Below are 20199 nucleotides of genomic sequence, written 5' to 3'. Positions count from 1 at the left end.
TAGATGACCAGCAGGGTCAAATAATAATAATCACAGTGGTTGTCGAGGGTGCAGGTCAGCACCTCAGGAGTAAATGTCAGTTGGCTTTTCATAGCTGATCATTCAGAGCATCTCTACCGCTCCTGCTGTCTCTAGAGAGTTGAAAACAGCAGGTCTGGGTGATAGAGGAATTTCTAAATTCCTTATTGTTTTGCAGCCAAAACCAAATTCACACTCTTATCTATTTCATGATAAGTTGTAAGTTTATCATTTGCATGAATTAGCAAGAGACCAGTCTTAAAAACAAGTTCAGCATTTATTCTTGATGAGTACTAACCACATACACATATTTCCACAGGTTATAAACTGCAAATGACATCATCAGTTTCCCACCCTCTCTCCGATTCTCACAAGAGCCCATTGTTTTTAGGTCTGGACTCTCCCTCTACTCCCCCCATATAACTACATTCCAAACTGTCTAAAAGATATAATTTTCTCCACTAATGGAACACCACCCAAACATTTCTTATCTGTCTGAAAAGCTATAGCATCTCTACCCCTTAAACTTCCCAAGAGGCACAGACAATTAATTCGTTCTGCTTACATTTTCAGTAACATCTTAACCAAAAACTCATACTTTTCATATAACATAATAGTATTAGAATAAATGGTTCTAATCAATAATGTATACATAATTAATCATTTCAACTCTAATTTCCTCTATCACTGGGACAGATAGTATGTCCGGTGAACAGGTCAGAGTTCCAAAGCTGCAGGCAGAATAGTTGAAACTGGAGCAGCAGAACAGCAAGGTGGACTCGGGACAACAAGGAGTCATCATGCCAGGTAGTCCTGAGGCATGGTCCTAGGGCTTAGGTCCTCTGAGAGAGAATTAGAGAGAGCATACTTAAATTCACATAGGACACCGGATAAGACAGGAGAAATACTCCAGATATAACAGACTGACCCATGCCCCCCGACATACACATTTCTGCTGCATAAATACTGGAGGTTGAGATTGGAGGGGTCGGGAGACACTGGCCCCATCTGACGATACCCCCGGACAGGGCCAAACAGGCAGGATATAACCCCACCCACTTTTCCAAAGCACAGCCCCCACAACACTAGAGGGATATCTTCAACTACCAACTTACTATCCTGAGACAAGGCTGAGTATAGCCCACAAGGATCTCCGCCATGGCGGAGGGGGGGGGCAGCCTGGACAGGCAGATCACGTCAGTGACTCAACCCACTCAAATGACATACCCCTCCTAGGGACGGCATGGAAGAGTACCAGTAAGCCAGTGACTCAGCCCCTGTAATAGGGTTAGAGGCAGAGAATCCCAGTGGAGAGAGGGGAACCGGCCAGGCAGAGACAGCAAGGGCGGTTTGTTGCTCCAGTGACTTTCTGTTCACCTTCACACTCCTGGGTCAGACTACACTCAATCATAGGACCTACTGAAGAGATGAGTCTTCAATAAAGATATAAAGGTTGAGACCGACTGTGTGTCTCTCACATGGGTAGGCAGACCATTCCATAAAAATGGAGCGCTATAGGAAAAAGCCTTGCCTCCAGCTATTTGCTTAGAAATTCTAGGGACAGTAAGGAGGCCTACGTCTTGTGACCGTAGCGTACGTGTAGGTATGTATGGCAGGACCAAATCGGAAAGATAGGTAGGAGTAAGCCTGTGTAATGCTTTGTAGGTTAGCAGTAAAACCTTGAAATCAGCCCTTGGCTTAACAGGAAGCCAGTCTAGAGAGGCTAGCACTGGAGTAATATGATTTTAAAAATGGGTTATTTTCAAGATTCTAGTAGAGCATTGCAGTAGTTTAACCTAGAAGTGACAAAAGCATGGATGAATTTTTCTGCATAATTTTTGGACAGAAACAATGACCTTGAGATTGACGAATCCCATGTGCTGAAAAAGTGACAAGATTTGTGTTTATTCTGCATGAAACACTTTTGCTTGTTTCATCTCCTATCTGTACTGTGTCCTTCATAGGAGGATGGTGGCACCTTAATTGGGGAGGATGGGCTTGTGGTAATGGCTGGAGCGGTATTAGTGAACAGTAGGTTAGACTACTGCTCCGTTCCAGACATTATTATGAGCTGTCCTCTGCTTAGCAGCCTCCACTGGTGTCCTTCCACACATGTTTACAGTTTCAAGAGCACTACATGTTTCCCAGAGAACCCAGTTGGCAACCATGACAGTTGAAGGCATTGATACTGTATAAGGAACGATGGCTATTTCTGTAATGTCTTTATTCACTCCCCCTCTCGTAGCTTCAGAAACAAAATGACCGAGGCTGAGTTCACCATTTCAGGCTCTGACCACCCCATCTGTCCTGTGATGCTGGAGGATGCCAGACTAGCCTCTCTGATGGCTGATGACATGCTGAAACTAGGTGAGGCAACTGTTCAGGCTGAATATGAATGGAGCACAAGCACATTTCAAGCATTATCAAGAATTACAACACAGTCTGTATATTGGTTTGAAATAGTCTAAGGATTTTTTTTGTCCACTCATTTTATAGAACTGAACTATTTTTGAAAACCTTGATCAAAACGATTTCTGTGGGATTACAAATGAGTGGACACATCAACCTGTAGAGGGAGACAGAGATACTCATGATATTTTGTATTCAACAATTTTGTCTCACAAAATGGGAGCTGACAACAATCAGAGACCTAATAGGTTATTAGCTGCAAACTACACTGCTTGAATACAAGGGCTGGAAAAAAATATTAATTTGAATCAGGTCTCCAATCTGCCCTTTCTTGAGGAACTGTAGTATTCAGTGTTATGTCTATCTACAACAAGTACCCATTATTCTGTCTCCCACAGGAGTGTATGTGATTGGGTTCTCCTACCCAGTGGTACCAAAGGGCAAAGCCAGAATCCGGGTTCAGATCTCAGCGGCCCACACTGACCAGGACATTGACCACGCTGTGGATGCTTTCATACAGACAGGCAGGAAGCATGGAGTTCTACCTTAAATAGAAGAACTCGTGGATCATTTTGCTGCGAATAAGAAAGGTAAAAAGACAAGGAGCTTGCAGAGTTTGGACTGCGGTTACAGGTTACACAGGAGGCCTATGAATGACAGTGCGACAATGATAATGTATTACATACAGGGTAATGTATTACAGATGAAGCTCAATTGTGGGCTATTTGTGTGTTTTGTGTTGCAATTGAATGAATAAAATACTTTTGTTAACAAACGTTGGTATTTTCCAATGGAGCTAGCTAGATATGGTTGTAATACTGGGTAAGCTAGAAGATATTTTAAAGTATTGTTTTTATTTCGAGCAATAAAACGTGTGCTTGCATCAACAGTAACTTTGTAAACGCAACGAACAGGGTTGTCGCTTCAGTTGTAGAGCCACCACAATGTAATGTCCCTGGCTTGGTCGTATGTTTATTTTTTTATTTTTTTACCCCCGTTCTTTTCCCGCCACAAACTCTTGCAAGTCCCACCCTTCTACAATCAGGATACGCCTCCTGCAATGTATTCAGCCAATCATTATCACTAGTCGATCATATCTCCCAATGGCAAAGCGTCACTGCTCGACGTCACTGGTAAGTGACGATATTTTTTGCCGCGAAAGAGTTTGCGTGGAATTCATTGTCCACAGAAGATCATTGGCGTCAATCGCCAAAAACTGTTTTGCTTTTAGGATTATTGCACTTTGCGCACGCATACTTAATTTTCAGCACTTTGTAGATATAATCGGTGCATTATGTCTGGTTTCGACGACCCGGGAGTTTATTACAGTGACAGCTTCGGTGGTGGAGATGGACTAGGGGATGAAGGTGGAGTTAAACGGAGCCAGATCAAGAAACGATTCCGTGAATTTCTTCGGCAGTTCAGAGTTGGGACCGATCGCACCGGTTTCACCTATAAATACAGGTAAGATCGAGAATGCATTAAGTGCCACGATGTCATTGTCGATGGCTACCGCCGGTTGGTGTGATGTTCCACAGATACTCAACGTTAAGTTAGCTAGCCAGTTAGCTAACAGTTAGCCAGTTACTTGTAACGTTAGCTAACTAACTACCACTGATCACCACAATGGTCTTGAAGGAATACAGTTTGACTCTTCAAGGTCCTGTGATTGAGTTTGTAGTTCGTTTTTATTTTCCTTATGATTATATTCGCTTTCTGTTTTAAGATCTTTATCTTATTGTTAATATTGGATTGTTGACATGTGTTCTGCTGTGTAGAGATGACCTTAAGAGACACTACACCCTGGGGGAGTACTGGGTGGAGGTGGAGATGGAAGACCTGGCCAGCTTTGACGAGGACCTGTCAGACTGCCTGTACAAGCTGCCCACTGAGAACCTGCCGCTGGTGAGAAGATTGGCTAGACTAATAACCGACAAATAATTTGAGGAGTTTTAATTGCAGAAATTGCAGGCTGAATAATTAATGGATTAGATGGATTCCTATATATTCTGTTGCTGATCGTATCATACATGATCTTATATTCTATTTGGCAAATAATTATATCTGAAAATTATCCCTTTAAACTGAGCCCTGACATTATGATTGGCAGCTGGAGGAGGCTGCCCAGGAGGTGGCTGACGAGGTGACCCGTCCCAGGCCCCTGGGAGAGGAGACAGTGCAGGAAATCCAGGTCATGCTGAAGAGTGACTCCCATCCTGCCTCCATCCGCAACCTCAAGGTAAGAGACTCTCTGAGGATACAATGCTGGGCCTTTCAGCTTTCAGTTGGTTCATGTAGAAGGTGGCATGAAAGATTCCCTCAATTTCCCATCCATGTAAAATGCCATGACTCTGAACTCCCCATCTCTTTCTCTCTGGTAGTCGGAGCAGGTGTCCAGGCTGGTGAAGGTCCCTGGGATCGTCATCTCTGCCACGGCTGTGAGGGCCAAGGCCACCAGAGTGTGTTTGCAGTGTCGTGGCTGTCGCTCTGTCATCAGTAACATCTCCCTGCCCCCAGGCCTGCAGGGCTACGCTCTTCCCCGAAAGTGCAACACGTGAGTGCAACCCTCTGAGTTGTTGAGTGTTTGTGTGCACACTCCAGTGCATGGACAAAATGCATAAAGTCATTGTGTGTAAAATCATCTGCTTTATCATTGTGTGTGATTTCATTCTTAAACATCTCTCTCAGTGAGCAGGCAGGCAGGGTGAGGTGTCCTATAGATCCCTACTTCATAATTCCAGACCGTTGTGTCTGTGTGGACTTCCAGACCCTCCGTTTGCAGGAGTCTCCAGATGCTGTGCCACATGGAGAGATGCCCCGCCACCTGCAGCTCTACTGTGACAGGTAACACACACACAGCATTGTCTGTGTGCCTCAATATTCTCAATTAAATACAATTAACACATGCCGATATATATACACACAGTGCAAAGTGAGACCGACGAGTACATACCACATTACAGCTCATGTTCTGCCTCCCCTCAGGTACCTGTGTGACCGTGTGGTCCCTGGGAACAGAGTGACCATCATGGGGATCTACTCAATCAAGAAGGTGGCCCAAGCTAAGGGCAAGGGCAGAGATAAAAGTGCAGGCGTGGGCATCCGCTCCTCCTACCTCCGTGTGGTGGGCATTCAGCAGGACACAGAGGGAGCAGGTAGGCGCGATAAGGCTACTAGAGGTTAGATTACTTATCCAACATTATGTCCTATGTGGGATAGAGTTATCAATATAATGCTATCTTTTTCTCTCAGGTCGTGGGGCCACGGGGTCAGTCTCCCCACAGGAAGAAGAGGAGCTGAGAGCGTTGGCCTCCTCCCCCGACGTCTACGGCTCTCTCTCCCGTTCCCTCGCTCCTTCCATCTACGGCAGTGATGACCTGAAAAAGGCCATCGCCTGCCTGCTGTTCGGCGGCTCCAGGAAGAGGTAAGTCATAAACATTGGAAATGGCATGTAGAATTGTAATAGATTTTTGATGTGCATGCATTTCTCTCCAGTGTGTATGTGTAATGACCTTTCCTGTCTCAGGCTGCCTGACGGACTGACCCGTAGAGGAGACATCAACTTGCTAATGCTGGGAGACCCCGGTACTGCTAAGTCTCAGCTGCTCAAGTTTGTGGAGAGGTGCTCTCCCATTGGGGTAAGGATGGGCTTGATGAATGATTATATTAATTCATATATGTGTGTGTGTATATTCCAAGATTAATTGAAAAATATATATATTTATTTAGCAATAGATTTAGATCAGAATTACAAGGATGGATTCCAGAAGTTTCATTTGCTGACAATTGAATTAATCCGCATGCTAGTGACCCTTATCGAATGCGCTAACCCGTATCTTCTCTCTCTCTCTCTTCCTCTGTCAGGTGTATACCTCAGGTAAAGGCAGCAGTGCTGCTGGTCTGACGGCCTCTGTCCTGAGGGACCCCGTCTCCCGTGGCTTCATCATGGAGGGAGGAGCCATGGTGCTGGCTGACGGTGGGGTGGTGTGCATCGATGAGTTTGACAAGGTAAGGAAACATGGACAGAAGTACGTCAATTGCTCAATACTTGACTGGTTTGTTTGCAGACGCTTAACTGTGTGTCTCTTTCTTTTCAGATGAGAGAGGATGACCGAGTAGCCATCCATGAAGCCATGGAGCAACAGACCATCTCCATTGCCAAGGCTGGCATCACCACCACCCTGAACTCCCGCTGCTCGGTGCTGGCCGCTGCTAACTCTGTGTTTGGCCGTTGGGACGACACCAAGGGAGAGGACAACATCGACTTCATGCCTACCATCTTGTCCCGTTTTGACATGATCTTTATCATCAAGGACATCCACGACCATCAGAGAGACATGGTGAGGGAACACACTTTAGTGTGTGTGCGTGTGTGTGTGTGTGTGTGTGTGTGTGTGTGTGTGTGTGTGTGGAGGGGAAGGTTTATGCACAGGGATACTGAACACTGCCCAGGCTAGCACAGTGTTAACACTATTGATCTTCTTTTCTCTCTCAGACTCTGGCCCGCCACGTGATGAACGTCCATCTCAGTGCTCATACTCAGACTGAGGGTGTGGAGGGAGAGATCACACTGGCCACACTGAAGAAGTACATTGCCTATGCCAGAACGTGAGTCTTGAAAAATCCTTTATTTCTGCAGATTTCTTCTGTGTATGTTAGATTCTGTTTAGATTGAGTTCATGAACTCTACTCGCAGAGAAACAATACTACACGCTAGTATGTACACATGAACTCTACTCGCAGAGAAACAATACTACACGCTAGTATGTACACATGAACGGGTTTGGTTTGTAACGGTCAAATGTGCCCTGACAGGAAATGCGGCCCACGTCTGTCTGCGGCGGCAGCTGAAAAGCTGAAGAACAGATATGTGGTGATGAGGAGTGGAGCGAGGGAACATGAGAGGGAGAGTGACAGGAGAGCCTCCATCCCCATCACTGTCCGGTACCTATATGATACTTCACATGCCAACGTCATTACCAGTCAGGATACTGTCCATCTTCAGTGTCATAATGCTTTGTTCTCCATGGTCCACTGCAGGCAGCTGGAGGCGGTGGTGCGCATCTCTGAGTCCCTGGCCAAGATGAAGCTGCAGGCCGTGGCTGGAGAGGAGGAGGTGGATGAGGCCCTGCGGCTCTTCCAGGTGTCCACACTGGACGCTGCGCTGTCTGGGAGCCTCTCGGGTGTGGAGGGCTTCACCACTCAGGAGGACCAGGAGATGATTTCCCGTGTTGAGAAGCAGCTGAAGAGACGCTTTGCCATTGGCTCCCAGGTGTCCGAGCACAGCATCGTCCAGGACTTCACCAAGCAGGTCAGTTACACTAGTCTACTTTGAACGTATACTGTGTTGAACAGAGATGGAACCACTTGGTGAAATACATTAAAGTACTTTGGGCATTGGAATGTTTGGCATTTGTGTATATGATTCAGTGCTGTCCTCAGTTGTCCCACGTGTTGCCCTGTAGCCTGTTTACCTGTCCACCGACTAGAATCTCTCTCTACCCTCTCCCATATACAGAAGTATCCAGAGCAGGCCATCTACAAGGTCCTTCACCTGATGATGAGGAGGGGAGAGCTTCAGCACCGCATGCAGAGGAAGGTGCTCTACAGAGTCAAGTAGTCTCTCAAAAAGATTTATACGCACAAAGATTAAGTCACGTTGGGCTTTGTAAATAGTAGAAGGGACAGGCGTCTCCTCAATTCACTCTTCCTCACAAGCCAGTGGACGTCTTCATGAAGTCACGTCGATACGTTTTCTTCATCTTAGACCACAGAGCCACTTATGTCTACCTTTTCATGTGTTGCTTTGCCAAGTTAAGCCAACAAGTTATTTACTGTTCTATTTCTCTCATACGTATTTTGGTGTCTATTCTTTTTAGACTAAACAAATTATGTTATGGAGGCAATTTGGATGAACTGTATTGTTGTTGAATTGTTTGGGGTAAGAAAATTGATGTGAGAATGCCTTAAAGATTGTTAACGTAGAATCATTGTGTAAGGTATTTTGTTTTGAAAATAAATAGCGAACTTCTTTACTTAGACATTTGTTATGTTGAAATGGTGTGCATAATCTTTAAGGATACATACTAAATACAAAGATATTGCAATTAATACATGTCAATTTTCATTTTAAGATTGCCTTAGGTGTTTTTCGTGACAAAGTACTGTAAGTGCACACCCTTAGGTGGTTATGACTAGTGAAGTGATTCTGTCAACTACATAAAAATACATAGTTAAGGACCTATTTCAAGGCTTTAGAATACATAGATACCCATTCCGACTGTTGCTAAAGCAACACAAATACCCAGTGACAACTGCATGATGGACAAAGAGGATGATAGCGTCTCGGCCTTTTCTTGGTCCCCTGCAAAAGCAAAGTAATACCTTTCTATAACACAAAAGGAAGATCACACATTTCCAATCAGCATATGAGCTTGTACTTACCGTAAGCTTCCTTTGTGACACTTAACATTTTCTGTAGATCATCAAAGACCTGTACGAGAAATGACCCTGGATGTCTTCATTGAACAAGACGTACACAATCATCAGCAATATGCGATGGCACCCAGTAACGTGTTTACACTGCATCGTTCACTAGACCTTCCCAGTTTCACTTCCTCTTCACAGTCATGTTTAGCTAGTTTTAATGTCACGTGCACAAGTACAGTGAAAAAATGCCTTTCTTGTAAGCTCTAAACCCAACAGTGCAGTAATAAAATAAAAATGTAATACTAAAAATAAAGTAGAACAAAAACATGAGAAAGCATACTATATACAGGGACAGTCAGTTCCAGAACCATATTTAAAATGTGCATGGATACTGGAGTGATATCGGTAGATAGGCATAGGGATATATGATAAACAGAGTAGCGGCAGTGTGTATGATGATAGTATGTGAGTGTGTCTGTGTAGAGTCAGTATAAATGTATGTGCATATTATTTGTGTGTGAGCAAATTATGGAGTGAGTGTTTGTGTCTGTTGGAGTGTGCATACAGATAGTGCAAAAATAAAATACAAGGGTCAACTCTGTGTAGCTATTTAGTTAGCTATTTAGCAGTCTTATGGCTTGGGGATAGAACCTGTTCAGGAGCCTGTTGATGGCAGACTTGATGCACCGGTACCACTTGCAGTGCAGAAGCAGAGAGAACTGTATATGACTTGGGAGGCTGGAGTCTTCAACGATTTTCCAGGCCCTCCTTTGACACCGCCTGATATAGAGGTCCTGAATAGCAGGGAACTCGGCCTCAGTGACGTACTGGGCTGTCCGCACCAACTTCTGTAGCGCCATGTGATCAAGGGCAGTGCAGTTGCCATACCAAGCAGTGATGCAGCCAGTCAAGATGCTCTCAATTGTACAGCTGTAGAACTTTTCATAGTGATTTTTCATTACTGTATTAGTTCCCATAACCTATATTCTTACCCAGTTTGCTTCCACCCTCTTCTCTTTCACTCACCTGGATGTTGAGGTCGAAGGTCATTATAGCCTCCTCCAGCACCCCCTCCCTCTCCTCTTTGGTCAGCTCAATGCTGTTCATTCTGCTCCTGTACAGCTGCTTGAAGCGGTTAGGGCTTGACACTCCAGGGAAGGAGAAAAACGACAATCCCTCTCTGCTGCTTAACCCAATTGACTTCTGGGTAATCTTCCCTAAAACTTGTCCTCCTGACAGGTCACCTAGGTAACGGGTATAGGCGTGGGCCACCAGCAATTTAGGATTGCCTTCACCAATCTGAGGGGGGAAACAAATAAATTGTTATTACTAAGCAAGTACACAATTAAGATAGTGTGCCTACCCTGCATGTTGGTATATCTATAGCCTGTACCTTGCGAAGTCTCTGTGTATATCTGTGTGTTGCAGCAGGAATGATGACTCTCTTTTGCCACTCCTGTCCAAAGAAGTGTTCCAGATCTCTCTCTAGTTTCTCCAGTCGGGCCAGTTCCTGGGGGAAGTATATTGGTGCGACACCTGGGTGGGAAGCATTCCTGTCCATCTCCTCTTCCAGTGCTTTGTAGATCTCGTAGAGGGAACACAGAAGAAGCTGCCATGGAATAGAGGGGTTACAGATGAATACTTAGTACACAGTGAGTGCTCATTTTCCATGACTATGTAGAAAGTTAAACAAAAGGCATTCTAGGCCGTTCATAATATGAAAACCACTGTAAATTATTTTGGCAAGTGGTTTTTAATATACTCTCAGATGGCCTTTTCTCACCTTGTACTGCAGAAGAGTTATCTGTCCCTTCTGATAGCTCAGCATCAGTTGGGTGTTTTCTGCCCTGACATGGATCTCTTTAGTCGCTGCTTTTATCTGTTCTGACAAATCCCTGAGGAGAGATGGAGAACATTAGGAGGACATCCTGATTTACCTGAGTACAGTCAATGTGAGCACAGAGTTTGCAGTTAGTAATTGTGTTCTGTATGTTCAATACCTTTACTTTACCATATATTAGCCCTGACCTGGTCTGAAATACAATAATCTAGTAAACATATCGACCATTCATTACAAAATGACTGTACCTGCCAGGATTCTGCATATCAACTTTCTGTCCCGAGTTGACTGTCTGCATGTCTGTAATCCAGGATTGTGTACATGGTGATTATAACATTATTACCTAAATCTGACCAACTGTTACAGTTTATTAAAAAACAAGTCAGTGAAAGAGTTGATAATTTACCTGGGGGTATTTCCTTGTTGATATCTTGTTATACAGCTGGTAAACAAAAGCTGCCTCCTTCTCAAACAAGTTTAGAGTTGCTGTGTCCTCTTTGAGCTGTGTCCCTGCCTTTATATTTGACTCCCTATCCTTCTTTCCCAATGCTTGTCAGCTAAATCAAATGGGAAGTGAGTGTTGACTCAGTTCCCTTATCCTGAAGCTTAACATGACAGGGCAGATTTACCAGTGAGGGGAGAGCATGAGTGAGCAGATGGAATGGTAGAAATCATTAAACACAGAGTCACATGAACTACAGGAAGTGAATGTGTTCCTTCTGCTATTGAGGGAGAGTATGTTGACTACAGGTGAGAACAAAGTTATAAACACTGAGTGTTCAAAATATTAGGAACACCTTTCTAATATTGAGTTGCACCCCCTTTCGCCCTCAGAACAGCCTCAATTCTACAAAGGTGTTGAAAGCGTTCCACAGGGATTCTGGCCCATGTTGATTACAATGCTTTCCACATTTGTGTCAAGTTGGCTGGATGTCCTTTGGGTGGAGGACCCTTCTTGATACACACAGGAAACTGTTGAGTGTGAAAAACCCAGCAGCGTTGCAGTTCTTGACACACTCAAACCAGTGCGCCTGGCACTTACTACCATAACCTGTTCAAAGGCACTTAAAACTTGTATCTTTCCCATTCACCCTCTGAATGGCATACATAAACAATTAATGTCTCAATTGTCTCAAGGCTTGAAAATCCTTCTTTAACCTGTCTCCTCCCCTTCATCTACATGGATTGAAGTGGATTTAACAGGTAATATCAATAAGCGATCATAGCTTTCACCTGGAATGTCATGTTTCTAATGTTTTGTGCTCTCAGTGTATGTACCTTTTAGTTTTCTGAAGATGAATCAAATCAAATCAAAGTTTATTTGTCACGTGCACCGAATACAACAGGTGTAGTAGACCTTACAGTGAAGTGCTTACTAACAGGCTCTAACCAACAGTGCAGTTTCTAAAAAATACAAATTAAGGTATTAGGTGAACAATAGGTAAGTAAAGAAATAAAAACAACAGTAAAAAGACAGTGAAAAATAACAGTAGCGAGGCTATACAGTAGCGAGGCTATATACAGGCACCAGTTAGTCGGGCTGATTGAGGTAGTATGTGGATATGGTTAAAGTTACTATGCAAATATGATGAACAGAGTAGCAGTAGCATAAAAGAGGGGTTGGCGGGACACAATGCAGATAGCCCGGTTAGCCAATGTGCTGGGGCACTGGTTGGTCGGGCTAATTGAGGTAGTATGTACATGAATGTATAGTTAAAGTGACTATGCTTATATATGACGAACAGAGAGTAACAGCAATGTAAAAGAGTAGTTGGGGTGGGCACACAATGCAAATAGTCTGGGTAGACATGTGATTACCTGTTCAAAAGTCTTATGGCTTGGGGGTAAAAACTGTTGAGAAGCCTTTTTGTCCTAGACTTCGGGTGGCTTGGGGTCTTTGACAATTTTTAGGGCCTTCCTCTGACACCGCCTGGTGTAAAGGTCCTGGATGGCAGGCAGCTTAGCCCCAGTGATGTACAGGGCCGTACGCACTACCCTCTGTAATGCCTTGCGGTTGGAGGCCCAGCAGTTGCCATACCAGGCAGTGATGCAACCAGTGTTGCAGCTGTAGAACCTTTTGAGGATCTGAGGACCCATGCCAAATCTTTTTAGTTTCCTGAGGGGGAATAGGCTTTGTTGTGCCCTCTTCACGACTGAATAACTAGAGTGATTCAATATGCTGATTTAACTGCAGGCAGGACTCAATGGTTAAATGAATCCAATTTAATCAAATTCTCTTTCCCATTGTGTTCATTGAACTTTGTGTTGGTACAAAGTTTCAGCCACAAAAGACTAACTGCAGGTGCAAAATGCATTTCAGGGGATTACATTGTAAACTCTTGTGTTCAACATTCAATTTGTATGATTTACCATACATTTGTCTATTATTTATCTATTGATCTATTACCAATCTATAGATAACCTGATTCAACAGGTCTCAACAAAATAGAGAAGGGGGATACCATGACTCAACAGAAATGTATGTTGCAGTTGCAGAAGGCAAACATAAGAGCAATTTCTAGGCATGAGAATTTTATGAATAGTTTAATTGTGTTTATGATATTATAATAATATGCATGCTATGTTTTACTTAATTGACATTTGATGATGATTAGTATGTATTTCACTAACAAAATATCAAACTACTACAATTATCGCAAAATCTTTAAAAAATTGCAACATTACAAAGTTTATAACATTGTAATAAAGAAGGTCAAATGTGTTACTTTTGCGACTTGATACTTTTGTATCAAAAGTATGGAACATTTCTTGTCCATCACTTTAAGTTTTATCACACCCTCTATTTTACACACAAGTTCTTATTGGCCAGAATAGAGCAGCGTTTATTGGTCAGAATACTGTGGTATGCTGGAGTGTCGTATCAAGCAAGGGATGTTGCTCCGTTATGAAATCCCGACTATAGGTTGTTGGAGAGTTTTATTTACAGACCAAATGCAAAATTATATGGGATTAGATGAGAGGGAACCACTGCAGTGAAAGGTAAAACATCCTACTTTAATAGATATGCTGTGTATTTTGTGCTCGTGGAGCGCTTCTCAACCAGTACAGCTGCATCCCCTCATGTCGAGTTATGATGTCGGGCCAGATTTTCAAGGCAAGCACGGGGATACACCCCATGAAGGCCCGCTATTGTCGTACTTTCTCTGTTCTACCACTCACTTGAACAATGCTATCTGATATTTCCTTTCAATTGACCTTCTTATGTTGGTAAAGCCACGGAAAAGAGTTGCATGACTTTGGCAATAATATGGTTGCTGCTCAGTTGATATTTTCAGATTGCAGCTTTCAAAACTTAAATTTGCCGTTGATTATTGTCACCAGGGTATTGCAATGACCTTCACTAAACTCACTCTCCCACTAATAAATGCCTTCATTACCTTTTACTCGTTCATAGGTCATGGATTCCCCTATCCTTCTCCTAGCCCTCCTGGTCGCCTTGGTCCAATGTTTTCCTGATGACTACCACAGTCACAACAGCACCCGTCACCATGACTACTGTGTGCTTGGTGCCGGGCCTGCTGGCCTTCAGATGGGTCACTTTCTCTCCAAGAGTCAAAGAGATTACATAATCTTGGAGAGGAACTCGGGGCCAGGGAGCTTCTTCAATATGTGAGTGCCTCTGTAGTAATGGGTGTCGACTATATCGGGTATTGCACTTGCTGAATCAATTTTCCAACTCAGCAAAGTATTTTGTAACAGTGCAACAATGATGCAACTTTCTCTATTGCCCTGCTCATAGAAATATGTCCTGATCTACACCATGTACATGAACATGTGTTGTATCTCATGGATGTTTTTTTTCTCCCTTTAAAGATACCCTCGACACAGGAAACTCATCAGCATCAACAAGATCTACACAGGAAGGCGGAACCGCGAGTTCAACCTTCGTCACGATTGGAACTCCCTCCTGAGTGACAGGCCCGACCTGCTGCTTCAGCGAGTCAGCCGGGAGCTCTACCCAGACGCAGACTCATTCCCCCGCTACCTCTCCATGTATGTGAAGGAGCTGGGGCTGAAGGTCCAGTATGGGGTGGACATCGGGAAGATCAGGGCCTCGGAGTCTGAATCACCTAGAGGCAGGGGATACATACTGACTGACCAGCATGGACTGGACTATACATGCAGGTACTGTGTTATATCTATACACATATCTAATGTAAAAGGATGGAAATATGGAAACATTCTCCTCTATGCATACCATTAAAGAGATGATTCGCTCTCTTTCTCTCTGACCCACAGAGTCCTCCTGGTGTCCACAGGACTGTGGGATCCTCAGAAGGTCCAGTTTGAGGGCTCAGACCTGGTGGAGGGCTATGAGTCCATCCCTGTGGACCCAGAGGAGTATAAGGACCAGGCCGTGCTGATCCTGGGTAAAGGGAACTCAGCATTTGAAACAGCTCAGAGCATCCTGGGTCGGGCCAGCAGGATCCATCTCTACAGCCCGAGCCCGGTCCGCCTAGCCTGGCAGACACACTACGTCGGAGACCTCAGGTACTGAGAGGCATCATCAGGTTTTGACTCCCATATTGTCCTCTCCTACCAATTGTTCTTTCTTTTGTTTGACTGATTTAGTACTCCTGCAGCAGTGTTTTAGATCAGAGTATGTTGCTATACCCTTTAGCATAATCTGTTCATATAAAAGTGACCTATTTCCTCTCTTCCACAGAGCTGTGAATAATGAGCTGCTAGACACGTACCAGCTAAAGTCCCTTGATGGGCTGGTGGAGGGAGGCCTTGAGGACATTGCTATCGTCAGAAATGGAGAGGATGAAAAGAAGCGCTCAGGCAGAAAGAAGAAGTGCAGATCCAGTGGGAAGGAAAAGCGTGGCAAGCTGTTCCTTACTCTATCTGAGCTTCTGGACAGTTCGGATGGGAAGAACAGTTCAAAGGTCACAGCGACAAACCTGCCTGTGTACCACAATGACAACTTCTCTCTCCGCCAGCCATATGATCGTGTGATCCGCTGCCTGGGGTTCCGGTTCAACTTCAGCATCTTTGATGGGTATGTAAATGAATACTAGACAGTGGCATTTCTTTACATAATGCAAAAAGAGTTCTGTTAAAGTTATTGTTTTCTATGGAAGTGGTGGATCTTCTGTTTCATCATTTTCATTGGAAAAGCCATGCTATTTCAGTCAGATAATGTCAGCCTGTCCTAATGATACCGTTAATCTCTCCAGCTCTGCCCGCCCACCAAGCAGTGAGGGTGCCAGGGGGCGGTTGCCAGGGGTGACAGCCTGGTACGAGGGGCGGGGAACCCCAGACCTTTTTGTTCTGGGGACGGCTGCCCACTCAAGAGACTATCGCTCTTCTGCGGGGGGGTTCGTCCATGGCTTCCGATACACAGGTAACCATTCAAACTGCTGGTATTACAACGTAGACAGAGTCAATTTGACTTAGTTAGTAACTGCCTGTAAAGGGGGGAATAACTTTGAAATTACAAATTTGTCAATAAAGTAATGTTTTTATAGACAAAATGTGTGTTTTTTGACTATTTGTTGTTGTAACTTTGTTATGTGTTCCACCATAGTGCGTGCTGTACATAGAGTCCTTGAGCTGCGTTACCATAGAAACTCCTGGCCATCAATCAAACTTTCAATCAGTCAGCTGCAGTCCTGGCTGTTGAGGAGGGTCAATGAGGCATCCGGACCATACCAAATGTTTGGCGTACTTGGAGACATCATTTTACTAAGAGGGTAAGTAGTGCTGAACCACTGTGCACATTTTTTGTCATGATTATTGTCCCTCATGGAAATGTATCTTTCTCTACCAATGAATCTCTCATTGATTGATTGCCTATAGGTATCCCAATTTATGATCACTAAGGCTGTGTTTACACAGGCAGACAAATTGGATATTTTTATATCTGTATTTTGACCAATCTGAGCAGCCCTGAAAACAATCTGATGTGAAAATATCTAATGTGATTGGTAAAAATACCAATTAGTGTAAAAAAAAGGTCCGAATTGGGATGCCTGTGTAAACGCATCCTAAATTCATCCATTTGTGAACCATTTTAATTTTGAATAATCTTCTTCATTCCTGTCAGCTCTCACTGTGAGTACCTGGAGGAGTTTCCCCTCCAGGCCCTGCCCCAGTTCTCTTCTCTGTCTGGCCACCAGCTCTCCAAGCATGGGCTGCTGGTTCTGGTTTTACAGTACGGGCTGAACCGCACAGACTCACTGGGCCCTGGCAGGGCAGAGTCAGAGTGGACCCGTGCCTGGAGGTCCAACTTCCTCCACCCTGTTATATATTACTACGACAAACTTCCCACTGGTGAGTCTGAGAATGTTAGAATCTTTATGAAAAGTACAAAACAGTTTGACCTTATGGTTGTGTTGAAGACTAAGTTAAGTAATGACATTCAAATGAAGAGTATATCTGTGTATAGTACAAGGCATCTTTGTGGTATGACGTCAGCACTCAAACCTACGCATGTATGTAAAAACAAATACATGTTATTCTTTCATTTGTCTGCCATCCTAAACAGAGAGGGACATGAGACACCGTCCTGTTGGCTGGCCACTGCCACGGCCCAAGGCAGTGCATCACATGATCGAGGACTTCTTGACTGAGTGGGATGGGCCCATCTCCCACAGCCAGCCACTGCGGCGCTTCCTGGAACACTGTCTCCACACTGACCTCAGGGCCTTCTATGCAGGTAGAGCATGTCCTTACCTGATCCCTCATTACAACAACTTATTATACTAGGGTAGATATGCCCTTAGGATATGTCCTTTATATTTCCATATACAGTACCTCCTACTCATCTATTTATATCACACACGATTTGTTTGTTCACTTGTAACATACTTTCATAAAGGATCTGTGTTATTACTGTTTTATTACGGTTCTGCCCACTCAGTTGAGACATTTTATTACTTGATTACTGTTTTACCATGTGTAAAACTGAACTTGTTTCTTTTCCCCACAGAGTCATGTTTCCGCTTTTCCCTTACCAATCGAAAGCCACCCTTGTTTTGTCGTCAGGGATACCTGAGGAAGCATGGGCTTGTTAGGAATCGTCAGCTGTGGCAGCATGCCCATGAAGCTGGGCTAACGCTTGGAGGACAGGACTCTGCATCCACAGACACAGACCCAGCGTTCCCTGATTACCTTACACGAGCTGGAGCCTCAGTGTCCTCTGCAATAAACCTCGACTTCTGATTGTTTACCCAAGGATCCCAAAACTAAGCCTATGACAGTTTTGATGTCCCAAGACATTCTCTACCTCTCATTATAATGTCCATGAATATATACAGTATATACAGAGTCTACAACACATTAAGAACACCTTCCTAATATTGAGTTGCACCCCCCTCCCCTCCCTCTTTTGCCCCCAGGGCAGCCTCAATTTTTCGGGGGCATGGACTCTACAAGGTGTCGAAAGTGTTCCACAGGGATGCGGGCCCATGTTAACTCCAATGCTTCCCGCAGTTGTGTCAAGCTGGCTAGATATATTTTGGGTGGTGGACCATTCTTGAAACACACAGGAAACTGTTGAGTGTGAAAAACCCAGCAGTGTTGCAGTTATTGACACAAACTAGTGTGTCTGGCACCTACTACCATACCCTGTTCAAAGGCACTTAAATCTTTTGTCTTGCCCATTCACCCTCTGAATGGCACACATACACAATCCTTGTCTCAATGCTTAAAAATCCTCCGCCCCTTCATCTACACTGATTAAAGTGGGTTTAACAAGTGACACCAATAAGTGTGTCATGGAAAGAGCAGGTGTATATACAGTACCAGTCAAAAGTTTGGACACACCTACTCATTTTTTCTTTATTTTTACTATTTTCTAAATTGTAGAATAATAGTGAAGACATCAAAACTATGAAATAACACATGGAATCATGTAATAACCAAAAAAGTTTTAAACAAATCTAAATATATTCTAAATTTGAGATTCTTCAAAGTAGCCACCCTTTGCCTTGATGACAGCTTTGCACACTTGGCATTCTCTCAACCAGCTTCATGAGGTAGTCACCGGTATGCATTTCAATTAACAGGTGTGCCTTGTTAAAAGTTAATTTGAGGAATTTCTTTGCAGAGGATAAGTTAATTAGAGTTTACCATCCTCAGAAATCGCAATTAACTGCACCTCAGATTGCAGCCGAAATAAATGCTTCACAGAGTTCAAGTAACAGACACATCTCAACGTCAACTGTTCAGAGGAGACTGCGTGAATCAGGCCATTGTTGAATTGATGCAAAGAAACTACTACTAAAGGACACCAATAGGAATAAGAGACTTGCTTGGACCAAGAAACATGAGCAATGGACATTAGACCAGTGGAAATCTGTCCTTTGGTCTGATGAGTCCAAATTTTAGATTTTTGGTTCCAACTGCTGTGTCTTAGTGAGACGCAGAGTAGGTGAACGGGTGATCTCTGCATGTGTGGTTCCCACCATGGAGGAGGAGGTATGATGGTGTGGGGGTGCTTTGCTGGTGACACTGTCTGTGATTGATTTTGAATTCAAGAATTCAATTCACTTACTAGCATGGCTACCACAGCATTCTGCAGCGATACGCCATCCCATCTGGTTTGCGCTTAGTGGGACCATCATTTGTTTTTCAACAGGACAATGACCAAAAACACACCTCCAGGCTGTGTAAGGGCTATTTGACCAAGAAGGAGCCTGATGGAGTAATGCATCAGATGACTTGGCCTCCACAATCCAATTGAGATGGTTTGGGATGAGTAAGACCGCAGAGTGAAGGAAAAGCAGCCAGCAAGTGCTCAGCATATGTGGGAACTCCTTCAAGACTGTTGGAAAAGCATTCCAGGTGGCTACCTCGGGAAGCTGGTTGAGAGAATGCCAAGAGTGTGCAAGGCTGTCATCAAGGCAAAGGGTGGCTACTTTGAAGAATCTAAAATCTATTTTTATATTTGAAACACTTTTTTGGTTACTACATGACTCCATATGTGTTATTTCATAGTTTTGATGTCTACAATATTATTCTACAATGTAGAAAATAGTAAAATAAAGAAAAACCCTTCAATGAGCAGGTGTGTCCAAACTTTGACTGTATATTCCAAATATTTTGGTTGAACAACCATGCTGATTCCTCAGAGTTGACTGCTTATTCCATTTTATTCCTTAAATCATATTTATATATTACACTAAATTGTGGAATGTTTTATATTATGAAACGTTAGATTTGGATGTGTGTACAAACAGTATGGGTGATGTTGGGTTTTCATTACATGGTGATCTGTGAATTATGCATTATTTATTTTTTATACTATTTGTGTAGGCCTACTACTGTTATTTATCTGCTTACTTTATTTTCTGTTGCAACAGATGTAAGACATTAAAGAGAGATAACATAAAGCTCAGATGTTTCCATGTTTGGTTAAGGTTATGGTCCCAAGGAGTTCACGTAGAACTAACCCGAAATGGAATACTGCATCACACATCCCGCGTGTCCCGCTTGCTCATTGGCTTCTTTTGCACGGGGGTGGGTGCTTTGTTTCG

General features: G+C 43.7%; 3 protein-coding genes across 11 annotated transcripts; 2 read left to right on the top strand and 1 right to left on the bottom strand.

Annotated features, from left to right (window-relative positions):
* Window positions 1–276: 276 nt before the first annotated feature.
* Window positions 277–11586, bottom strand: LOC118384670 (heme oxygenase-like). 9 transcript variants are annotated; one of them, XR_008136590.1, is made up of 8 exons: window positions 11103–11586; window positions 10945–10996; window positions 10640–10751; window positions 10250–10465; window positions 9883–10155; window positions 8872–9794; window positions 2852–2972; window positions 277–860 (listed from the first exon to the last, which is right to left on the bottom strand). XR_008136590.1 is itself a non-coding variant. In XM_035771381.2 (6 exons), the coding sequence occupies exons 2-6, from the start codon at window positions 10992–10994 to the stop codon at window positions 852–854; spliced, it is 660 nt and encodes a 219-aa protein (XP_035627274.1). In that variant the 5' UTR covers window positions 10995–10996; window positions 11103–11569; the 3' UTR covers window positions 277–851. The 9 variants fall into 9 exon arrangements, 4 of the variants coding, with proteins under 4 accessions (XP_035627274.1, XP_035627271.1, XP_035627272.1 ...); XR_004825860.2 differs by having other exon boundaries at window positions 277–2972; XR_004825861.2 differs by having other exon boundaries at window positions 277–2968.
* Window positions 3461–8466, top strand: LOC118384669 (DNA replication licensing factor mcm5-like). Its single transcript, XM_035771377.2, has 14 exons — window positions 3461–3891; window positions 4206–4332; window positions 4538–4666; window positions 4809–4981; window positions 5116–5271; window positions 5413–5582; window positions 5680–5851; window positions 5954–6065; window positions 6292–6435; window positions 6525–6767; window positions 6923–7035; window positions 7243–7371; window positions 7468–7738; window positions 7946–8466. Exons 1-14 carry the CDS (start codon window positions 3722–3724, stop codon window positions 8045–8047), a joined length of 2211 nt encoding a protein of 736 aa, XP_035627270.2. The 5' UTR covers window positions 3461–3721; the 3' UTR covers window positions 8048–8466.
* A 1950-nt stretch (window positions 11587–13536) lies between the features above and the next one.
* LOC118384668 (FAD-dependent oxidoreductase domain-containing protein 2-like) lies at window positions 13537–20060 on the top strand. Its single transcript, XM_035771375.2, has 10 exons — window positions 13537–13696; window positions 14112–14326; window positions 14531–14842; window positions 14957–15208; window positions 15384–15719; window positions 15898–16064; window positions 16248–16413; window positions 16767–16993; window positions 17208–17378; window positions 17652–20060. The coding sequence occupies exons 2-10, from the start codon at window positions 14115–14117 to the stop codon at window positions 17882–17884; spliced, it is 2076 nt and encodes a 691-aa protein (XP_035627268.1). The 5' UTR covers window positions 13537–13696; window positions 14112–14114; the 3' UTR covers window positions 17885–20060.
* The last annotated feature ends 139 nt before the right edge of the window (window positions 20061–20199 follow it).

The sequence above is a fragment of the Oncorhynchus keta genome, chromosome 5 (genome assembly GCF_023373465.1).
Source record: "Oncorhynchus keta strain PuntledgeMale-10-30-2019 chromosome 5, Oket_V2, whole genome shotgun sequence".
Lineage (NCBI taxonomy): Eukaryota > Metazoa > Chordata > Actinopteri > Salmoniformes > Salmonidae > Oncorhynchus > Oncorhynchus keta.
This window is presented reverse-complemented; position numbering and strand designations above follow the sequence as displayed.

Excerpts from the sequence above, each read along its gene's own strand:
- LOC118384668 (XM_035771375.2), top strand. The coding sequence starts at position 14,115 with ATGGATTCCCCTATCCTTCTCCTAGCCCTCCTGGTCGCCTTGGTCCAA. Across the intron at positions 14,843-14,956 it reads GGACTGGACTATACATGCAG|AGTCCTCCTGGTGTCCACAG; the intron begins GTACTGTGTTAT and ends TCTGACCCACAG. Across the intron at positions 15,209-15,383 it reads CACTACGTCGGAGACCTCAG|AGCTGTGAATAATGAGCTGC; the intron begins GTACTGAGAGGC and ends TCTCTTCCACAG.
- LOC118384670 (XM_035771378.2), bottom strand. The coding sequence starts at position 10,994 with ATGCAGACAGTCAACTCGGGACAGAAAGTTGATATGCAGAATCCTGGC. Across the intron at positions 10,466-10,639 it reads TAACTCTTCTGCAGTACAAG|CTTCTTCTGTGTTCCCTCTA; the intron begins GTGAGAAAAGGC and ends ATTCCATGGCAG. Across the intron at positions 9,795-9,882 it reads CCTTCGACCTCAACATCCAG|TTCTACAGCTGTACAATTGA; the intron begins GTGAGTGAAAGA and ends CACTATGAAAAG.
- LOC118384669 (XM_035771377.2), top strand. The coding sequence starts at position 3,722 with ATGTCTGGTTTCGACGACCCGGGAGTTTATTACAGTGACAGCTTCGGT. Across the intron at positions 4,333-4,537 it reads CCACTGAGAACCTGCCGCTG|CTGGAGGAGGCTGCCCAGGA; the intron begins GTGAGAAGATTG and ends TATGATTGGCAG. Across the intron at positions 6,436-6,524 it reads GCATCGATGAGTTTGACAAG|ATGAGAGAGGATGACCGAGT; the intron begins GTAAGGAAACAT and ends CTTTCTTTTCAG.